This window comes from Phoxinus phoxinus (assembly GCF_949152265.1).
Source record: "Phoxinus phoxinus genome assembly, chromosome: 9".
In the NCBI taxonomy this organism is placed as follows: Eukaryota; Metazoa; Chordata; class Actinopteri; order Cypriniformes; family Leuciscidae; genus Phoxinus; species Phoxinus phoxinus.
The window spans coordinates 20,913,425-20,933,631 of record NC_136884.1 but is presented as its reverse complement, the minus strand read 5'-3'; the positions used below and the strand labels follow the sequence as shown (position 1 = coordinate 20,933,631).

At 37.4% G+C, this 20,207-nt stretch overlaps 1 protein-coding gene across 3 annotated transcripts in view; it reads left to right on the top strand.

The window, feature by feature from the left end:
• Positions 1-20,207, top strand: part of myrfl (myelin regulatory factor like) — a 62,432-nt gene that overhangs the window by 35,247 nt on the left and 6,978 nt on the right. For all 3 annotated transcript variants that reach the window (XM_079624043.1, XM_079624042.1, XM_079624044.1), the window contains 12 exons: positions 1,938-2,133; positions 2,219-2,295; positions 2,388-2,498; positions 8,224-8,314; positions 12,063-12,263; positions 13,491-13,599; positions 13,690-13,799; positions 13,890-14,050; positions 16,946-17,030; positions 17,109-17,197; positions 18,404-18,466; positions 18,614-18,669. In XM_079624043.1, the coding sequence (XP_079480169.1) occupies positions 1,938-2,133; positions 2,219-2,295; positions 2,388-2,498; positions 8,224-8,314; positions 12,063-12,263; positions 13,491-13,599; positions 13,690-13,799; positions 13,890-14,050; positions 16,946-17,030; positions 17,109-17,197; positions 18,404-18,466; positions 18,614-18,669 (1,349 nt within the window). The remainder of the gene's footprint in view (positions 1-1,937; positions 2,134-2,218; positions 2,296-2,387; positions 2,499-8,223; positions 8,315-12,062; positions 12,264-13,490; positions 13,600-13,689; positions 13,800-13,889; positions 14,051-16,945; positions 17,031-17,108; positions 17,198-18,403; positions 18,467-18,613; positions 18,670-20,207) is intronic.

Below are 20,207 nucleotides of genomic sequence, written 5' to 3'. Positions count from 1 at the left end.
CATTTGAAGTGTAATTTGATTGTTTAGTTTCCATCACGTTCCTTAGAATTCATGGAGTCAAAAATAGTCGATCTCCGAATGCAACTTAACAGGGAGGAGACTAAAGATGGAAAGCTCCTAAAGCTTAGTTCCATATAAATTCACGGATAATTTGTTGTCATTAGTGAAAATCAATATTGACCTTGTATTTGAAAAAGGATCCTCATATAAGAAACAATACTAAAATTCAGAGTCAGTTCATTTGCATTTGGAGATCGACTCTTTTTGACTGACAAAATGCCGACGGACACAGCTACAGTGAGTTGTTCAAAATATTTATTTCTAGTAAACTCTGTGTACACAATGTTCTCAATGCTCGAGTTCATGTGTAGAGCCCCTGGTGATACTTCGAGCAAAGTTTCATGTTGTGTCGAGCCTTCTTACTCTTTTAAAAATAGAGATTTTTGATTCATATACGTGTCCCTAGCACTCCCATTCAAAAGGCAATTTGCCCGAAAACGAAAATACGGTCAAACTTAGTGGCGTTTCCATTCTAATTATGGTTTTAAATGAAAGGTTGCATTTTGGCGACAGTTACCCTTTAAGTACGCAAAGGCGCATAATAACACAAGTGGCATTACATATTCCTGATTTTTGTCGTGCATGCGTACCAGTTATGTGCACCCCTGTCTATATTTTCCTCACCCTCAACACCTATAACACCTCTAACATCAACACTCTTACTATTTTCACCATCTCCGTCCTCTTTTCGCACAGTCATCATTGCAATATCAACGCTAGTCTGCTCCACATTACTACTACCAGTATTTTTCATTTGTCAACAAACCAGCATCTGTACCCTTAACCCTCCCTCCCAAGGCACACTCGTTTGGTGTGACCTTCTTTGCCACACTCAAAACACTTCATTATTCCCGAAGATGCAAAGATGACATAATCAAACCCGTCAATTCTAAATTTGAACGCCACATTCAATTCATCCTCGCCATTGTTCAAAATCATATACACTTGCCGTCTAAAACAAACAACATGCTTGAGCAATGGAGGTTTACAACCGGGCTGTATTTTTTTCATTTGAGACATAATCTTGCCATGCCTAAACAGCTCTTTTATCAGCAAATCATGAAGGGTGGAACATTAGAGAGGATTATTATTTTCGCTGGTTGAATTAACGGTACAGCAGAAACCAAAGTATCTTGTATCACAATTCCACTCTGAACAACACTATTCACTTTTCCTATGTCGTCCAAGAAAATAACTACAGCGCCATTCATTCGTAAAGCGGACACAATACTATCATAACCGACAGCCTTCCCAACAGCCAAAGCACAATCCTCCACCGAACAATTAAAAGCAGGCAGTGAAAAGTTTCCTCTGTGGTATTTGTTCAAAGCTTTGACTGGGCGTTCTCTTAATTATACTTCACACACAAATTATTTTCCTCTACAATTTTATACCAATACTTAAGCAACACTACACACTTGTGAAAGAATAGTTTGGGGAAAAAAACAGGAATAGAGAGAAAAGCTCACTCTCACCACAGCAGCGTTCTCGACGAGAAAGAGAGAGAGAGAGCGAGCTTTGTGAGCAAACAACTCAACATTGATACTTTAGAAGGCACAAAATTATGGAAGCATAAATTGAACTGGAAAATTACATACCATGCATAATTGTTCTACAAAAAAACAGTCCCGGAAAGTTATAGAAAGTTTTAGGAAGTGCTACTAACTAATAAGCAGTAATGTTTGTTATGGTTGTGAATTTTTCTTTGTCTGGGGTGACCATTTTTTAAACTTTAAAGGAATTAAGGCCTTTTTTTAAGCAAAAGTTCATTGATTTATGATACAGGAAATCTTTTTTTAAAATATAGTTATAACCCTAGTGCTCACTACTACTTAATCATTATCTTGACATCTTATACTGTCCACATTTTTGTGAAGACCACCTCCAGGTTACCATGTGGACACTGATAAGGGCTTCAGCTACTCCACAGCTGATGAAGCCTTTGTGTGTCAAAAGAAGAACCATTTTCAGGTGACGGTTCACATTGGGATGGTTGGAGATCCCAGATTTGTCAGAACCCCAGCAGGTCTCATGCCCGTGGAGAGCTTCTACGTGAAGGTGTTTGGGGTCAAGGTAGTGACAACATGGCTGAAAACCTTATGGAAACATTTATGTTCTGAATGCAGATGGTTTGTTTGACGCTTGAACCTTTTTGTAGTTTGAAGCACAGAACCATTTAATCACCATCGAGCAGTCTCAGTCGGATCGCAGCAAGAAGCCTTTCCTGCCGGTCAGGTGAGTGTAAGGATACTTAAAATTAAGCATGTGGAAAAACATATTTATAATTGTGTAATTTATCCAGTTTTTTGGTGTAATATCTCTTTTAGAGTAAATCTGCCAGGAGATACAATCACTAAGGTGACAGTAGGACGCTTACACTTCTGTGAAACGACGGCGAATAACATGAGGAAAAAGGGCAAACCCAATCCTGATCAAAGGTTAGTTACATACAAAGAAATGTGCTTGTTCTTTTGAAGGTCTAACCTTTGGACATACAGAGTTTACCAACAGTTAGAAACAATGATCCAAGGAAAGCACTTTTGGTGTAGTTTTATTAGATGCGCCACATTCGCTTGTGCAGGCCAAACCTTAAAGGGGAATTTGGCAACTATTTCAACTTAATAAAACCATTTAGAAATCATCTGGATGGTTAAATAACCTGTTCTGGTGAAAATTGTGACTTTCCCCGCTCCCCCCAGCGTTCCCAGGCGGGAAACCAACCTTGCAACATGGGGACTAACGTCCCAGTAAGTTGGAAATAGGAAGTCTTGTGAGAAGCGAGAATGAGCGAGAAACACGAACTGCTTTACGGCAATTCGACATTCACGTCAATGTTCTATGGTACTGTGTATGATTTATTACCCACCTCGGTAGACAAAGCTCCACACAATAAAGTTGGCCGGCTCCAATAATAACATATGCACATGAGCAGCGGTAGAAAGGGGGAGGTTTTTTTTACGACCGTGTTGTGAAATATACGTCCCACAGCTGTAGGGGGAGCTCGTTGAGAAAACATGCGACAACAAAAGTGAAAATCAGCGAAGAAATGGCTAGAGTTACCGTGTTCCCCTTCAATATTTCATGATTTCTGGTCAGGTGTTTGGTTCAGTTATCTGTTGTGATTCTTAGATGGTTTAAGGAGAATAATCTTCCAAACATAACTTTTAAAAAGATTTCTTGATGAGTTTATCTCTAGACTACTGAAACAAAGGTCTTTTGGATTGAATACAATCTTCTTACTTTTCTGTAAAATTCACCATTTTGGATCCAAAATGGGTCATGATTCTGTTTTCAGTGTCACAGAGTAGCTTGATCAGTTCACAGTAAATGCTGCTCCAAGTGAACTCAAATGCTGTATATTTGAGTCGCTTGAACACAAATGGCAATATTTTTGATGAAACCTGAGAGAGAATTTTACTCTTACAAAAGTCAATAAAAACATCATAAAAGTGGTTATGATTTGAATCATTTTAATCCAGGTCTTCTGCACAGGCAAACAAATTTAATTTAGGTTTTTATTCACATATAAACATTGATCAACGCACAAACAAAATGGTCCTCGGATGAGCCATTACATTATGACCAGCCCAGAGCAATCAGTGCACCTGGCAACCAAATGGTGCAGGTCACAGAGCAATATATATACTATCCGTTTTCAGTGTCAGATTGGAAAAGCTGTGTACAAAAAGCTGGAAGAGCTGTGTGCTAGTGTACAAACTTCTTGTACTTTTATAATGCCTCTTTTTTTTCGTGATGAACTAAGATTATTTAATGATTATATAAAAAAATTAAAGCAATGAGATTATGCTTCCGCCTTTCATCAGCTCACTTTCTAATTGGGTATCGTTTCATTCCATGTGACAATCTACAGAGTGCGGGTTCCCCCCACACAACAGGATTTCTGATGTAAATATTCAACACTGTGGCAACACACGCAGAATTCAATTACAGTGCATGTTAGGTTTCACCTTTAAGAATGTTAGTTGCCTGCGGTGTGAGTTTCCCCTTTAAGGGATTGATGTTTGCTTTTGATTGGTTTTGGATAATTAAAGCGGTAGCCAGTTCACGGCTTTTCATCCAGTTTTGATGTCGTCTCTGTTCATTTAATCAGACGAACACCTACAATACATTGGATAATTACGATTTAAGATCCGTGTGGCCTTGACCTTCTACCGAGCAGATTCAATCACTCTTAACACACCTCATAACACAGGAAAATCTGATAAACTAATCTGTACAACCATCAAGATAATCAGGATTGTCAGCTTGTAAACAATGTTAAAGCTAAATTTACCTCAGAAACACCATTAAATGAACATAAACTCGATAGTTAGCTACAAAAATTTACTCTGGAGAGGAGCATTTAGCAAAAAAATGCACTATATTACTTTATATTATCCATTATAATTTTTTGCATATCATTATTTTTTTTTAATTAAAATGTTATTATTATAAAAACTGGCTTATATGCATTTGTAAATGAATCAGTTGTTAATTTTGCCCTTTAATAATTACTTACCAGCTGTTCCATGTATAGTTTACAGCATTAGTTACCCTAAAGGCCATTGCACACTGAGTCCGAAATTCGCATCCAAAATTTTCGCACGTTAAAAAATAAATACGACCTCACGTTATGTCAATCACGCTTGCACACTGCCTCCGAAACTTTCGTCCGTCATAAAAAATATCGAAACGGGTTAGATTTTCTGCGTTTTTTGCATCTGTAACAAGCAGTTTGGATGGTGTTTGAATGGTGCTTTGACAATTCAGAGCCACCGAATCACGAATACGAAAAAACGCATACGAAAATGTTGGACTCAGTGTGCAATGGCCGTAACCCTTGAGAAAATTAACATGTACTTACATGTAATTGATATTGCATTGAATTGGATCAAGATCAGAATCGAATAGCAAGCTTATGAATCAAAATCATGAAATCAAGCCCTAATAAAACCACATTACCAGTACCAATCACTGAACCACGTAAACATTGTAATATGTCAGTAAACCTAATAAAGTTTTTTTTTTTTTTTTTTTACAAAAAACTTTGCCCATTAACCTCCACCTCCGCCAGATCTCGATCAATGAAAATTACATTAAAGTGACCAATTTTTTCAACTTTGTAAAAATAAGATTTGTCACCAGAATAGTACACCACCCAATTTTTGTAGATACGCATATTTTTTACACGAAGGGCACATATGCGCATTCTATTTGTTTTGCACTAGTCAGTTATTCCACAAGGTGGCAACACTGGCCCGGGTAGTACAGTAATGAAACTAAAATACAACAAAAATAATAATAACGGAGACTGCAATAACAACAGACGCCCTTATTGACAAGCGCTTGTGTGAGGGGGTTATAAGATAGTCGCAACTTTAGTTTAAGAGAAAACTAAAAGATTTTTATTAGTCATAACTTAACGATAAAAATAGCGCAGACACTGTGGACAAAGATAAAACTTTCTAGAGAGCATGTGTTGACCGCCTGCGTTCACGCAAGCTATTAAATGGAGTATATTTGAAAAAGGCTACGAGTTCGACTGCATACATACTAGCATATGAGTAAAAGAAAGAGTATACTTTGGGCTTAAGCCTATGCGCCATACCATTTAAAGGGTTAGTTCACCCAAAAATGAAAATAATGTCATTAATGACTCACCCACATGTCGTTCTAAGCCCGTAAGACCTCCGTTCATCTTCGGAACACAGTTTAAGATATTTTAGATTTAGTCTGAGAGCTTTCTGTCCCTCCATTGAAAATGTATATACAGTATACTGTCCATGTCCATAAAGGTAATAAAAACATCATCAAAGTAGTCCATGTGACATCAGTGGGTTAGTTAGAAGTTTTTGAAGCATCGAAAATACTTTTTGGTCCAAAAATAACACAAAATAAGACTTTATTCAGCATTGTATTCTCTCCCGGGTCTGTTGTGAATCTGCGTTCAGGACTCCGCAGTGACGCTGCTGACGTAAGACGCTGATGACGTGTTATCTGGTGCGCCCGAGCTTCGTTTACAGTCTGAGGGAGACGCACGCTATATTCAAGCTATTCTACATTGTTTGCGTGGATATCATTTTTTTAATGGTGCGTAAATGTGCATGTCGCGGATGAGACACTTTTACAGCGTGCGTTTCCCTCAGTCTATAAATGAAGCTCGGGCGCACCAGATAACACGTCATCAGCGTCTTACGCCATCAGCGTAACTGTGAACGATTGACAACAGACCCGGGAGAGAATACAATGCTGAATAAAGTCTTATTTTGTGTTATTTTTGGACCAAAAAGTATTTTCGATGCTTCAAAAACTTCTAACTAACCCACTGATGTCACATGGACTACTTTGATGATGTTTATATTACCTTTATGGACATGGACAGTATACTGTATATACATTTTCAATGGAGGGACAGAAAGCTCTCGGACTAAATCTAAAATATCTTAAACAGTGTTCCGAAGATGAACGGAGGTCTTACGGGCTTAGAACGACATGAGGGTGAGTCATTAATTACATTATTTTCATTTTTGGGTGAACTAACCCTTTAAATGTGAAGTATGTCGTTTCTGCGACACTGGTGGCACCTAGTGGAATTAAAAATACCCCAGCATATTTTACATATTTCGTGCCTACCACCCTCCTCAACTCAAACATCACAATCAAGCTCTTAAGGGGAGTAAGGTATTCCTGTAATACTGGAGTCTGCAGTTTCAGGAATGAGGTCCTAGAACTGCGGTCCTGAAACTGCAGCCTCTGGTATTGCATGTATATAATATTGCTTACGGGCGTTAGTGAAGGTGTGTCTCAACAGGTAAATCTTTTTATAAGATTGTAAATGCAACGCAAATTTTTTAAACTTACATTTATAATTTTTTTTTGCAATAAACACTTTAAATTTAAATTGTAAGTGGGCTATAAAGTTTCTAAAAAAGCTATGTTCTTTCTAAATAGAATTCATTTTACATGTGATGTCTTCTTTCTTGAAAAAGCCTATCATAATTCTTCCTCTTGAATCTTAACGCACACACAACGCTGGCACACAGTATCAGTCATGAATTATACGTGATGTGAACAAAATTAACTCTAACATAAACATAGAATACTTTTAGCTGTGTTTCTATGTGTCATGAGAGTAAGCACTCTCTCTAGAGCGAACTTGATCCTCTCGCGTATTTTAAACCCATCTAACGTTTCTGCATCGGCAGCATTTTTTGACATGATGCGTGACCCAGCATACCCGGTTAAAGAAGTCACCGCTCGACACTGATAAGAGAGAGAACTGTTTGCCAGTTCTTACTGTGAGATGTTACTCCACTATTCCACGAAGGCATTTGCAAGTTCTCAAATATGTCTGGAGGGAGAAATTGTCATGTGGTTTGGCAATAGGGGATTTGTTACAAATTTCACTTATGAGTTTGCATCTGTGAAATGTATTGTCTGAAAGCTGCAATGCTACTACAGATTTGACCATTTAATTATAACTAGCTGTACTCTGTTACTGTTTATGCTTGATTTATGTTTTGTTCTATTAAGGTTTATGCTGTATGTTAGAAGTTTATTTATGTATAATCATATTACTCTTTGAATTATTTTTATAACTGTATCGACTGATTGCTTAACTGAACTCAAATGGCACTGAGAATTGGTAAGAGACAAACATAAATTACTTATTTGGAGAACTTGAGAGATGAAACCATGCTGATGACCTGGGTCTGTGGTGGAGTAGTGAGTTTGACGTGTAATTAAACTCAAGGTTCTGTGGGGAGCGGACTGGATTGATTCCATTCCTAGAGCTTCTGAACAAATGGGTTTTTGGGACTGATGGGGCAGTGAACCCGAGGTTACCCCGTGAGTCAGTCCTAGAGCTTCTCTTGTCCGATTTTAAGGGAAAATCTGGTCCATCGAAGACCTCCAATAGCTTAGGCACGCCAAAAGAACACCACAGACAGTGTAATCACCATGGGAAAATCTCAGAGTAAAACTGGGAGTTGTGAAAAATATGATACACCAGTGTTTGTATAATATATTTCTTTTATAACTGTTTTAGTTTTCCTTGCTTTTATTTTGAGATTATTTTCATTCCTTTCTGTAAAGCACTTTGAATTTCCATAGTTTATAGTTGTAGTTGTGTGCTATACAAATAAACTTGCCTTGCCTTGATAGGTACTTTATGATGGCGGTTGGTCTGTATGCTACTGTGAAAGAAGACAGTTTCCTGCTAGTTGCTAAAGTTTCTGAAAAAATCATCGTCAGGGTAAGTGTTCCTGCTGTTGTACCATAACCCTGGGCTGGATTGCAGTCCTTAAGAATTAAAAGGCAACTAAATTTTGTATCTAGCAATAAATCTCCACATATACTTCCACAGAGTTGTGGTCAAAACTTTTGCGTATCCAGAAGAAAAATAACTACTTTACTGACATAAACGGTATAGCACAAACATAGCCCGCTATGAACTCCAGATTTTCACACATTATCCTCAAAGATTGCTGCTTTAGTGGTGGACAGTTTTGTGTGTAACGTGTTTTACAGCAACGTAACTACTTTTTCGAGTAAAAAGTAGTGTAACGCGCAACTACTGAAAATTTGGTAACGAAACGTAGTTACTTTTTCAATTCGCCACAACGTTACTTTTCCCAGGGACAGAATTGACAACGACACTGTCTTCTCAGCTGCACGCTTGCTATAGTCACAAGCTCTGCACGGTACGTGACAGAGGCTGGTAGCAGAGCAGTCCATTCTGTGAATTACACTGCGCAAACCAAAAGTAATACCCACCGGATGAAAAAGGGTTGGCATTTAAAACACCAAATATTAAGCAAAATCAAGAAATTTCATTTTGCGTATCAAGCTAAATAACATTCGATGATTTTTTGAAAACCGTACCTCTCCACCCACATGCTCACGGGTAAGATGGCGTTCACTCAAATCCCGCTCCGACATAAAATTTCTCTGTACTGTAGGCTAATAGGCCTAGTTGTTGCCAAGTCATTAAAGAAACGATTAATTAAATAATTATTTGTTTTATTTCATCTATGTTGATTATATGAAAAGTGAAAAGCATGAGTAAGATAAGATGCACAATCGGGAGACAAATGGAGTGGGCAGACATGATTTTGACCACTTCATTAAGTTTGTTTTTGTAGAAAGCCTTTCTTTAAAGTGAATTTCGTTTTGTATTAATTGTATCTTAATTTTAATCAATGTTTCATCAACCAATTGCCTGGAATTAATAAATAAGAAGTAAATATAGCAGGCAATATAATCAGGACTTCTCAGGAGTTCCGCGCCGGCTCGTGAACTGGAGCTCGTCTCATAAATGTACCCAAACTCTCAGCATATAAGCTACTTGCCTCAAATACCTGAGAAATATATAGAAAGCTTGAAATGTGTACTTTTAAACAAAACTATTCAAAACGAAAGAAAACAGACTACTCTCTCCTCATGTAATCCGTATGAAATGTGCATTTCTCTCTGGCGCGTTCACTACTACTAAGATCGCGAGTCAGCATCGTCAACTTCATCTTTGCAGCTGACACTGACAGAAAACACTTGTTTATTAATAAACAATTGAAATATCTCCTTGCTATATTTGACATATCCATAACCAATAACTTTTCCGGTTCTTTGTGACATTTTTCATGAACGCGTCACCACCGCTCAATAGTTAATATTGTTCTTTGGTGTTTACTTTATACAGGTTTTTCAAATGTAAAAAAATAAATAAATAAAAAATTATATTTCAAAATCTCTCTTTTTTTCTAGTTTTTTTTTCCCTCTAGTTTTTCAATAGGTAGAGTTCATAGCAGTGGCGGCTGCTGGTCTTTCAAAGAGGGGAAGCTCATTTTCAGCCTACATCATAAAAATGGTCCAAAACTTCCATCAAAATATGTGTATCGTGATTGTCAAAACATTAGGTAATTAAACAGAATTTTATTAAGTTTAGTAAAAACATGTTACAATGTTTACATGGTACAATGACTGTAGACTACTGATTTTATTTATTGCTTGACACACGATTTCATTTCAATTCAATTTTATTCTTTTGATTTTATTCGGATCTTGATTCAATATCGATTCATTTGGATAAATATTAGGTAGCCTAACCTACATTCATTTTTTTTTCAAGAAAAAAAATCTCATCTAATGCTGTAAACATACAGAGAGCCCTGTCAGCTGGTATTATTATTAAAGGTTAAATAACAACTCAAATTAAATATAATACAAATATAATATAAATATGTCATACAGTGCACATATTTAGCAAAATACTCCTCTCTGTAGCTAATTTTTCTAGCCAACTAACGTGCAATGGTTATTAAATGGCTTTCTTGATCCTGAGATAATGTACGTTAAACCTAAACGTTGTGACATTTTTCTCCAGCTGTGTTATTGACCTCTTTCCGCGTTGAAAAACACTGATTGCTCGATATTAAGTATGAGGCATATACATTTTGGTAAGTTGTACTGGATCTTTCAACATGCTGGTTCGTGTTTATTTATTATTTACTGGTTGTAAAGAGTGAGAGATGATCTGTCACGTCACATTTACAAGTGCTAAAGCGATATTTATTGTTTGAATTTCGTAATACAAATTACAGAATCGGAGAGCTGAGAATTTGCTTATCAAAAGTAACCTTCTCTTTGTTGTCTGTCAGTGTCAGTGTCCTCTTTGCTTCGCGATTTTTCCCTGCGTGAGAAAAGCATTTTTTCGGTTTACTTTTCACTGAGCTCGAATAGCTTCAGCTATTGGCAGAAATTCTGTCAATCAAAAGGAGATGACAGACCCTCCATCACCACGCAGACGCCCGGAGTCCGGGCCCGCCCACTTCTCCATTCCCCCCAGAGACGCTGAGCGTCCGTGGGCGGGACATAATCGCAGCATTTATCCAATGACCGTCTAGTTTCGGAGCACTGAAAAAAACTGTTCAAAGCAGCCCCATTGAAGTCAATGGACACTCGGCTTCAACAGGGAAATGCACTGTGACGCCACGGGAATTAATGAGAAGGAAATCGAGTCAGCTGACCAGCAGCTGATTCTGAACGAACTCGTCTTCGAGATGAACGCGTTCTAAAGCATTTTTAGTCAATAAAATGTTAACAAAATAGTACATATATTTGACCATTAATTGTGGACATTATAGGGGAAGCCGAGCTTCCCTTGCAGTCTTAAAGAAATCGCCACTGGTTCATAGTATAACTTTATGTAGGCCTACACATTTAGGAACAGATATTGGGTTCTGCCAATAAAAGTAACGAGTAACGAGTAATGTAAAACTTTACTTTCCAAAGGGGGTAACTAAGTAAAGTAACGGATTACTTTTTTTAAGAAGTAACGAGTAATGAGCAAACACTACTTTTTAAAAGTAACTTCCCCAACACTGGTGGTGGAAGCCTTCCGTTGGCTTTGACAGTGGGTGCATCTCAATCAGCTCCCTAGTTTAGTAGCTGGGCCACTGATAAGGGAGTCTGCTATTTTAAGGGCTGTCTCAATTGCAAAATTCTACCAGTTGAAAGGTTGGCTCCCTAAAAAGTCCCACAATGCACCGTGAACACCAGTAAGCATCGATGCTCACTATGTTTCATTAACTGAAGTTCGGAAGCACAGAACATAAATCACGAGGGCCAACTCACTACGCATAGTGAAACGCGATAGATGTTTAAAAAAAAAAACACAAACTATTATTTAATTATATTTCAGCATAAAAATACATCGCTAGACAGACAGTCTAGCTAACATAATTTATTTATAATGTTGCACATATATATAACAAGCAAAGTATTAATCATAATATACTTTAATTGTCATGTCGCCGGAAATAGAGTCATCAATGTCCCAATTTGTAGTGAGTCAGGGTCCTTACTGTCCTTACCAGTGCCTGAATTTGTGTACATGATATACTGATTCACAACTTAGGAAGCTACGGAGCTGAATGAGATGCACCCAATGTGTCTTGACGGTGTATGAAAGTGTTCTCAAACTTTTATCATCTCTCCATCTATAGGCTTCCAATCCAGGTCAGTTTGAGAATGATAGTGACGTGCTCTGGCAAAGAGGACAGATCCCAGAGTCTGTGGTGTGTCACGGGAGGATTGGCATCAACACAGACAGCCCCGATGAGGCTTTGGTTGTTTGTGGGAACGCCAAGATAATGGGCAACGTCATGCATCCCTCAGACAGAAGGGCCAAACAAAACATTCAGGAAGTGAGTGTGTCTCTCTGATAGTTATTACAAAGACAAACTAAACAAGATGACCTTCAATTAAGGTTAAGACAGCAGTGTTAAAGGAACACTCCACTTTTTTGGAAATAGGCTCATTTTCCAACTCCCCTAGAGTTAAACAGTTGAGTTTTACCGTTTTCGAATCCATTTAGCCGATCTCTGGGTCTGGCGGTAGCATTATCTCTCAAAAAAATGACCAAAGAGTTTCGATATTTTTCCTATAACTCGACTCTTCTGTAGTTACATCGTGTACTGAGACCGACAGAAAATGAAAAGTTACGATTTTCAATGCCAATATGACTAGGAACTATACTCTCATTCCTGCGTAATAATCAAGGAACTGTGCTATGTTGTGTATAGTTTCTAGTCATATTGGCCTAAAAAAATCGCAACTTTTCATTTTCTGACGATGTAACTACAGAAGAGTCAAGTTTTAAATAGGAAAAATATCAAAACTCTTTGGTCATTTTATTGAGAGAGATGCTAACGGTCTAATCAGATTCAATGATCTATGCTAAGCTATGCTAAAAGTGCTACCGTCAGACCTGGAGATCGGCTGAATGGATTCGAAAACGGTAAAACTCAACTGTTTATCTCTAGGGGATTTGGAAAATGAGCCTATTTCCAAAAAAAAGTTGAGTGTTCCTTTAATGGCTTTTTTGTTTTCAAATGGATTGCCTCCCAAAAGTGATTTGATCTGGTATTAACCTCAGTCTGGAGAGATCTGATCAGAGACCCCTTGATCCCTTGATACACATTGATACACATTTGAGACATGATATTAGCAGATCTAACTGGGTGCTTATAAGTAGTAACACATTAGCCCCTTTCACACATTAAACCCATTAAATCAGCTTAGTAGTACTATAATACTGCAGTTACTGTAGAACTTAATAGTAATTACAGAGAAGCAGCGCTGATGAATCTAGCACATTTACATAGAAAAGCAGTGATAAACACCTCAAGCATTAAATTAGCTTAAAAGCCTTCTTCTTACATCAGTGTGTTCAGACCTGGTACATGCTCATACTGGCAATCCTATTATTTGTTCACATATATCATTATACCAGTAATTTACTGGTAATGTTACAACTTTTCAACCACTATTTTTGAAAAGGTCCTGTTAACACATGATCTCTAAATGGTAATTTACTAGTAAAGACAGTATAATGTGAAAGGAATTATATCTTGTGCCTTGCGATGTTGTAGGTGGACTCAACAGAGCAGCTAAAGAGGATAGCTCAGATGAGAATTGTGGAGTATGATTATAAACCGGAGTTTGCCTCAAGGATGGGAATTGACCAGCATCATGAAACAGGTACAACCTAAATTAATGTATACACTGCACTATATATAAAACTATGTTTTGAAGACAGACACTCACCATCATCCATCTCGCTTTGATTAGGAATCATAGCGCAAGAAGTCCGAGAACTCCTGCCTTCGGCTGTGAGAGAGATGGGTGATGTCACTTGCATAAACGGGGAGAAGATCGATAATTTTCTTATGGTGGACAAAGTGAGTCTGTCAGATATATGTTATTAATTGTACTAAATATTTCTAGACATGGACATTATGTAAAATAATTTTGGTCGGTATGTCTTAAAGGAGCAGATTTTTATGGAGAACGTGGGTGCTGTGAAGCAGCTGTGTAAACTCACTGATAACTTTGAGACTCGTATTCAAGAGCTTGAGGTTTTGAACACTCGCCTGGCCAAATTGAAGACGCTAGGTAGCATCCGCTCCAACAGTGGCCCTCCTGCTAAAGGGTATGGAATTTCTCCACACAGTATTTCTCTCTTTCCGATGCTCTTTCCCCAAGTTTATTTCCCTTTTTCTCAATACACATGGAGGTCCATGCTTTAGTGTTTCCTGGATTCGACACATTATCTAAGGGCGTGTTCACACTTGTAGTTCAGTTCTCTTGGTTGTTTTATTCTGGACCAAAAAAAGAAAACAATACATGTAACGCTGGTTCTCTTAGCGTTCACACTGTCATTTTTTAAAAACTGAACCTAAATTTAAAAAAAAGTGTTGTGCAACAGATCTTAAACAAACATCCAAACCAATGCTGTGTTCTAGGCTAAATGCGCTTGCTGTATGTGCGCACGTATGATGGTATTTTGACCAGCTGAGAACTTGTGAAGAGTTTATAAAATGTGTAAAGTCAAAACAGCTGCAGGAATTCTCCCCGGCTGAAGTGGGTTCTGTAGTTCTGTAGTGGACTGGAACGGGCTCTGGAACGGACACCTGGGCTGAAGATGATTTTCGCAACTTCACTGTTATGCTAATTTCTATTATCACTGTAAAGCTGCTTTGAAACAATCCATACTGTTAAAAGCGCTATATAAATGAAGGTGACTTGACTTGACTTGAAGAGCAGTTTGCGGCCCAAACACAAAATGGCCACTGCCATTACAGGAATTAGAGCCACAGGCAGTGAACCCTTTAAGGCCCCGATCACACCAAAGGCGTTTTTTACAGTGAGAGGCGCCTTTTTAAAATTGTTTTACTATGGTAGTGAGCGTTCTGCGCACTGTTTATGCTAGGGATGTTAACCGATGACCGTTTGACCGATGGTTGACCGTATCAACTTTAACCGATCAAAGTTTTCGGCAGTCGGTTAAAAAAAAAGAAAAGTGATCTCTAAATTAGTCTATTATAGACAGTGGACTAAACGATACTACAGTTAGCATCTCATTCCAATATATTTTTGTGTGAAGTGAACAAATCCCTCTCACTCAATCTTTCATAACTCGCCCGTTTGTACTTAATAAACCAATAAAAACATTCGGCGCGAGGTCACACCGTTTGGGTTCTCGCGCTCACAAGGTTTGTAGAAAATAAAGGCTACAGGCTAACACACTCGAGGGCAGACGACAGGAGGAAGCGTGCAGAAAATAGTAGTGTGTGGGACCATTTCACCAAACAGAATGACACCGATGTAACGTAAGTTGCAACTTGTGTGATACAGTGCTTAAATATGAAAATACATTACAAATACATTTCAGTGGTAACAGATAAGGTGATGATGATCATCATCTTTCTTTATTATTGTTAGCACTACCTGAAACTAAAGCGGCGTCTCTTCGGTTCGGAGCTGTCATTTTCTGAAATGAGCCGCGGCAATGTTTCAAATGAGCTTCTAACGCTAGACAAACGCCTTTATTTTCAACGCGATCACCTTGTACCCAAACCATTTCGAAACTAAGGAGCCATTTGTCCTCCGATTACATACAAGCTCCTCGGCTCCGCGTTTGCGGGACTCATGTTTCACGCTGTTGGGGATTTTAAAAAAGTGACGTGAGTGGAAGGGCGGCGCCGGCGCCGTGTGTGTGTGTGTGTGTGAGCGGGAGGCAGAGCGGCAGAGAGATGCGACAGAGTTGTGAAATTGCAGGCGCGGCTCGAAATGGCTGTTATTTCAAATAGCGTAGCATATTTTAAACTAATCGGTTAACCGGTTTCAACCGACTAATGAGGCTCGGTGGTCGGTCAAGAATTTTTTTAGTTTTCGCCATCCCTAGTTTATGCGCCCCCAGGCGTCTCGCGTTTTACAGTTGAAAAAAAAGCAACTCCGACCGGAAAATGCGCCCGACGTCATCATGTTTTTTTCCACTGTCCAATAGAATGAATGGAGAGGCGGACCTTCCGTTGTAGTGATGAAAGCTACAGTTGCTTTGAACGCCCGGAGAGTGTGATGGAGGATAAAGTTGTGGTGCTCTCGCGGGTAACCAGGAGCTTAACGACTTCACGAACCGCAACTACCACAATGTTAACAGAAAGTAAATAAAGTTAATAAAAGGCTGATTTGATGTTTACTTGACTGACAGGACAGCTGTTTCGGTGGTTGCCTAGTAACATAAAAATGCAGTGCACTGCTCATTCTGTGTGAACGGGGCATTGCTGTGCACCTTGCGTTTTCGAACCTGAAAAACAGCTATAAAAACCTTTTCACAATATTCTAATTTTGAATTTAAGGGTTTTCATAAACTGTAAGCCATAATCATCAAAATTATAACAAATAAAGGCTTGAAATATCACATGTAATAAAACTATTAATCACGATTAATCGCATCCAAAATAAAAGTTTGTGTTTATATAATGTGTGTGTACTGTGTATAATTATTTTATATATTTAAATACACACACATGCTTGTATATATTTAAGAAAGATTTGCATGTATATACTGTATATAGATTTATATATAATTTATATTATATATAAATGACAAATTTTATATAAATAACAAATTTTCTTAAATATATACATGAACGTGTGTGTATTTATATATACAAAATAATTATACACAGTACACAAACATTTATTATGTAAACAAACTTTTATTTTGGATGCGATTAATCGTTTAACAGCCCTAACACGTAATGAGTCTATATAATATATTAGTTTCACCTTTTAAGTTGAATTACGGAAATAAATGAACTTTTGCACGATATTAATTTTTTTTCGAGTTTCACCTGTATATATTTTTAAAATCCATAATTGCTGACTGGTGATATTCCAGTTTGAATGGAAACTTGTACTTTGCACTGTTGCTTAACATTTGTTGCAGTTTTTCGTGAATATGTGTGATTTGTGATGTACAGTATGTGCTCTCATGCAATCATCTTAAATCTGTCGTTCTATTGAAATTTTTCTGTCACAGGAAAATCAACATATCAACACAACAAAAAAACACTACTAATTCAAAACTTCCATTACCAAAGTCACCGCCAGTGCAGTCTAGCAAAGTACGTGAAAATCAAATTTCTTATAATTTTCTACAATGAATGTGACAAATATGACTGCATATTATATTTTTCTTCCAGAACTACTTCTGTGGGAGATATCATCACTGTCTTCAACACAGAGTATTCCAAGCTAGCATCATCATGCTCGTAACAACCATGGCTCTTTGGTGAGATGGTCTTCTTAAATACACACCTTAAGATATTTTGGACACAAATTAGGAATTTGTTCCCACGACTTATCAATTAATGGCGACGTTTAATTAAGGCAAGACAATAAAAAAAAACATGTCTTCTATTTATATATATATATATTTTACAGGCACTAGTCAATTTTGAGATTTTGGGCTATTTGGTTTCCATAACTTGTCATCTTTCAGACTAGTGGAAAGAAAACATTCAAATACACTTTTAATTGTTTATTTTATTGCACTTTATCTATTTACAACTGTAGATTTCAATAAGACATATATTTTTTAAAAGTTCTCTCAAAACGACTTGGGTAGTAGCATTCTATATAAAACATTATTTTTTTCTGATTTATGGGGTAATAATAAAAAAAATGCAAGAAATCTCCAAGAAATATCTCTGTTAAAACATTCAACTCTAATTTGGTAACGAGAATTTAGGACCTGGCTTCATGCAATGTTCAGATTTTTGTATATTTAATCAGATAAAGTCTCATTAGCATAAGATTAAAAACAATTGTCTTAATGCACTGTTTAATCAACTGGGGAAAGTATGGCGATATCTATTAGTTAAAGTGGTTATTTTTTTGTATTATTTTAATGACTATGAAACTTTCAGGATGTTTTAATGGTACAAATACCTTTTATCTTCAAAAGGAAAATTGATTTCTTATGTCATAACCCCTTTTAGTTACAATTTGTGCCTTAATTAGTCTGTGGCCACGTTGTACCAATTCATTCCCTCCTCATTTTAATGTAGTTACATTGTGGCTATGATTTACCTAAAATGAAGGAACAGATTAATAACGAATTCTTAATTTGTGTCCATAATATCTTTGGACATAATATCTGAATGTTATGTGCAGGACTTACAAGTAAAATAAATAATCCCAGTTAAATATAATTTATCAATGCTCAGCTGATGATTACCACAAAAAATAATAAATTGGTCCCTCAACATGTAACACTGACCAAAAACTGTGTATGTCTAGAAACGTATTCTCACATCAACATAACAATTTAGAGACTTTTACAGCTCAAATAACAAACACTGTTGTATTTAACCAGGAATGTTTCTTTAAATGAAGGTCTTGAGGACAGTTTGAGACCAAATTAAATTCTACTTGATCTTGACACAATATTTCACAAAACATGCGTGTGACTTTATTTTGTCCTGTTATTTTGCAGTGTCATTTGTATTATTGCACTCCATTTGTTAACATTACAAGAAGACATGGACTTCAATAACAGGTACGAATGTCATCATCATTGATGTCATCACTACAAACCAATGTGTTTGGTGCACATTGATTCAGATACATTACATTACTTGCCATGCCTGTTGCGTCACTGTTAGCGTAACTTAATCGACTGTCATTTTGTGTTCTTGTCATGCAGTCTCAACCACACGAATGTTATACCGCCTTACACTACACCAACAGCACTGACCACAGGTACTGTATGTAGATATTTAGAGATACTATATAGGGCTTTTCACACTTGAAATAGTTAACCCTGGGTCTTTCTAAACCCCAGGTAAACTGAATCCTGGGTTATCTTGCTTCACGTTTTACACTGCTCATAATTTACCTAGGATTAACAAATATTCCTGGGTATTCACAAGCTGACGTGGCACATTGTACATTCCTGAACCCTGGGTTAACCTTCATATTTACGGTGTCACTGATTAGATAAACCAAGCATGCAACCTGTTTACAGAAAGACTCTAGCATTGTGCATTCTCATATTATACATTGCCCACTGTAGTATATATTCTTTTCCTGAATAGACTCTCCGTACTATTAAAAAAATGGTTTGGAAACATGTTTTCCATCACCATTTGACATTTTTCCCCTCAAACACTGAAACTAATGTTTACACAGCACGTGCTGTTTCAGTGACTGTCCAAAGCATGTGAATTTAAAGGCAGTGGCTCCCATCCCTGGTCCTGGAGCACCCCTAACTGTACACATTTTGGATGTCTTTCTAATCTGACACAACTATTTCAGGTCTTGAAGACTATACTAATGAGCTGATGAGTTGAATCAGGTGTGTGATTAGGGGGACATAAAAAGGGCCCTTTTTTAAGTCAAGTCAAGAATATTTGTATAGCGCTTTTCACAATACAGATTGTATCAAAGCAGCTTTACAGTATTAAATTAAAATAATAAATATATATATATATATATATATATATATATATATATATATATATATATATATATATAAATAAATATAGCTGCAAGCAGCGATTACGGGCCCAAGCCGGTGGCACCGCCACCCTGGTGCCTTTAGTTACACTAAAGGCACCGGGCTGGCGCTGCCACCGGCTTGGGCCCTCCATCGCTGCTTGCAGCTATATTTATTTATATATATATATATATATATATATATATATATATATATATATATATATATATATATATATATATATAAAAAGCCGCCACCCCGTTGCCTTTCGGGTTCCTGTGCACGACGGGCAATAACGTAACCCCGCTTTGACTGTCGAGAAGAAGTCTGCTTTAGAGCTTGCATCAGTGTGAGTCTTTCTGCTCCCCTCCAAACACACACAGAAAAGGGGGGGGCTGTCTGTGTGTGTGCCCCCCCCCACACACACACACACACACACAGAGAATGGCAGGGGGAACTCTGTCAGAGAGAGACAAAACCACATTCAAACCAAAATATCTGACTTCCTGTTGGTTGGAGCTAATGACTGTAAATTAGAAAGTTGTCCGGATCGATAAGCACAATATACAGACCGAGTTTTGTGACTGTAGGTAAAAATAACCCACCCACTTTAGTCAAAAGTATCTTGAAAGTAACACACTTCCTGCTGCCAGTTGGTGGCGCTATAACTTTGACTCACAATAGTCACATCCATGTGATCGCCCTCTTACAACAAACACACTGCTGAAGTTTCATCAAGATCAATAAATGTATGAAGACGTTATAACACATTGTGTTTTTCTTTTCTCGCCATAACTTCGTT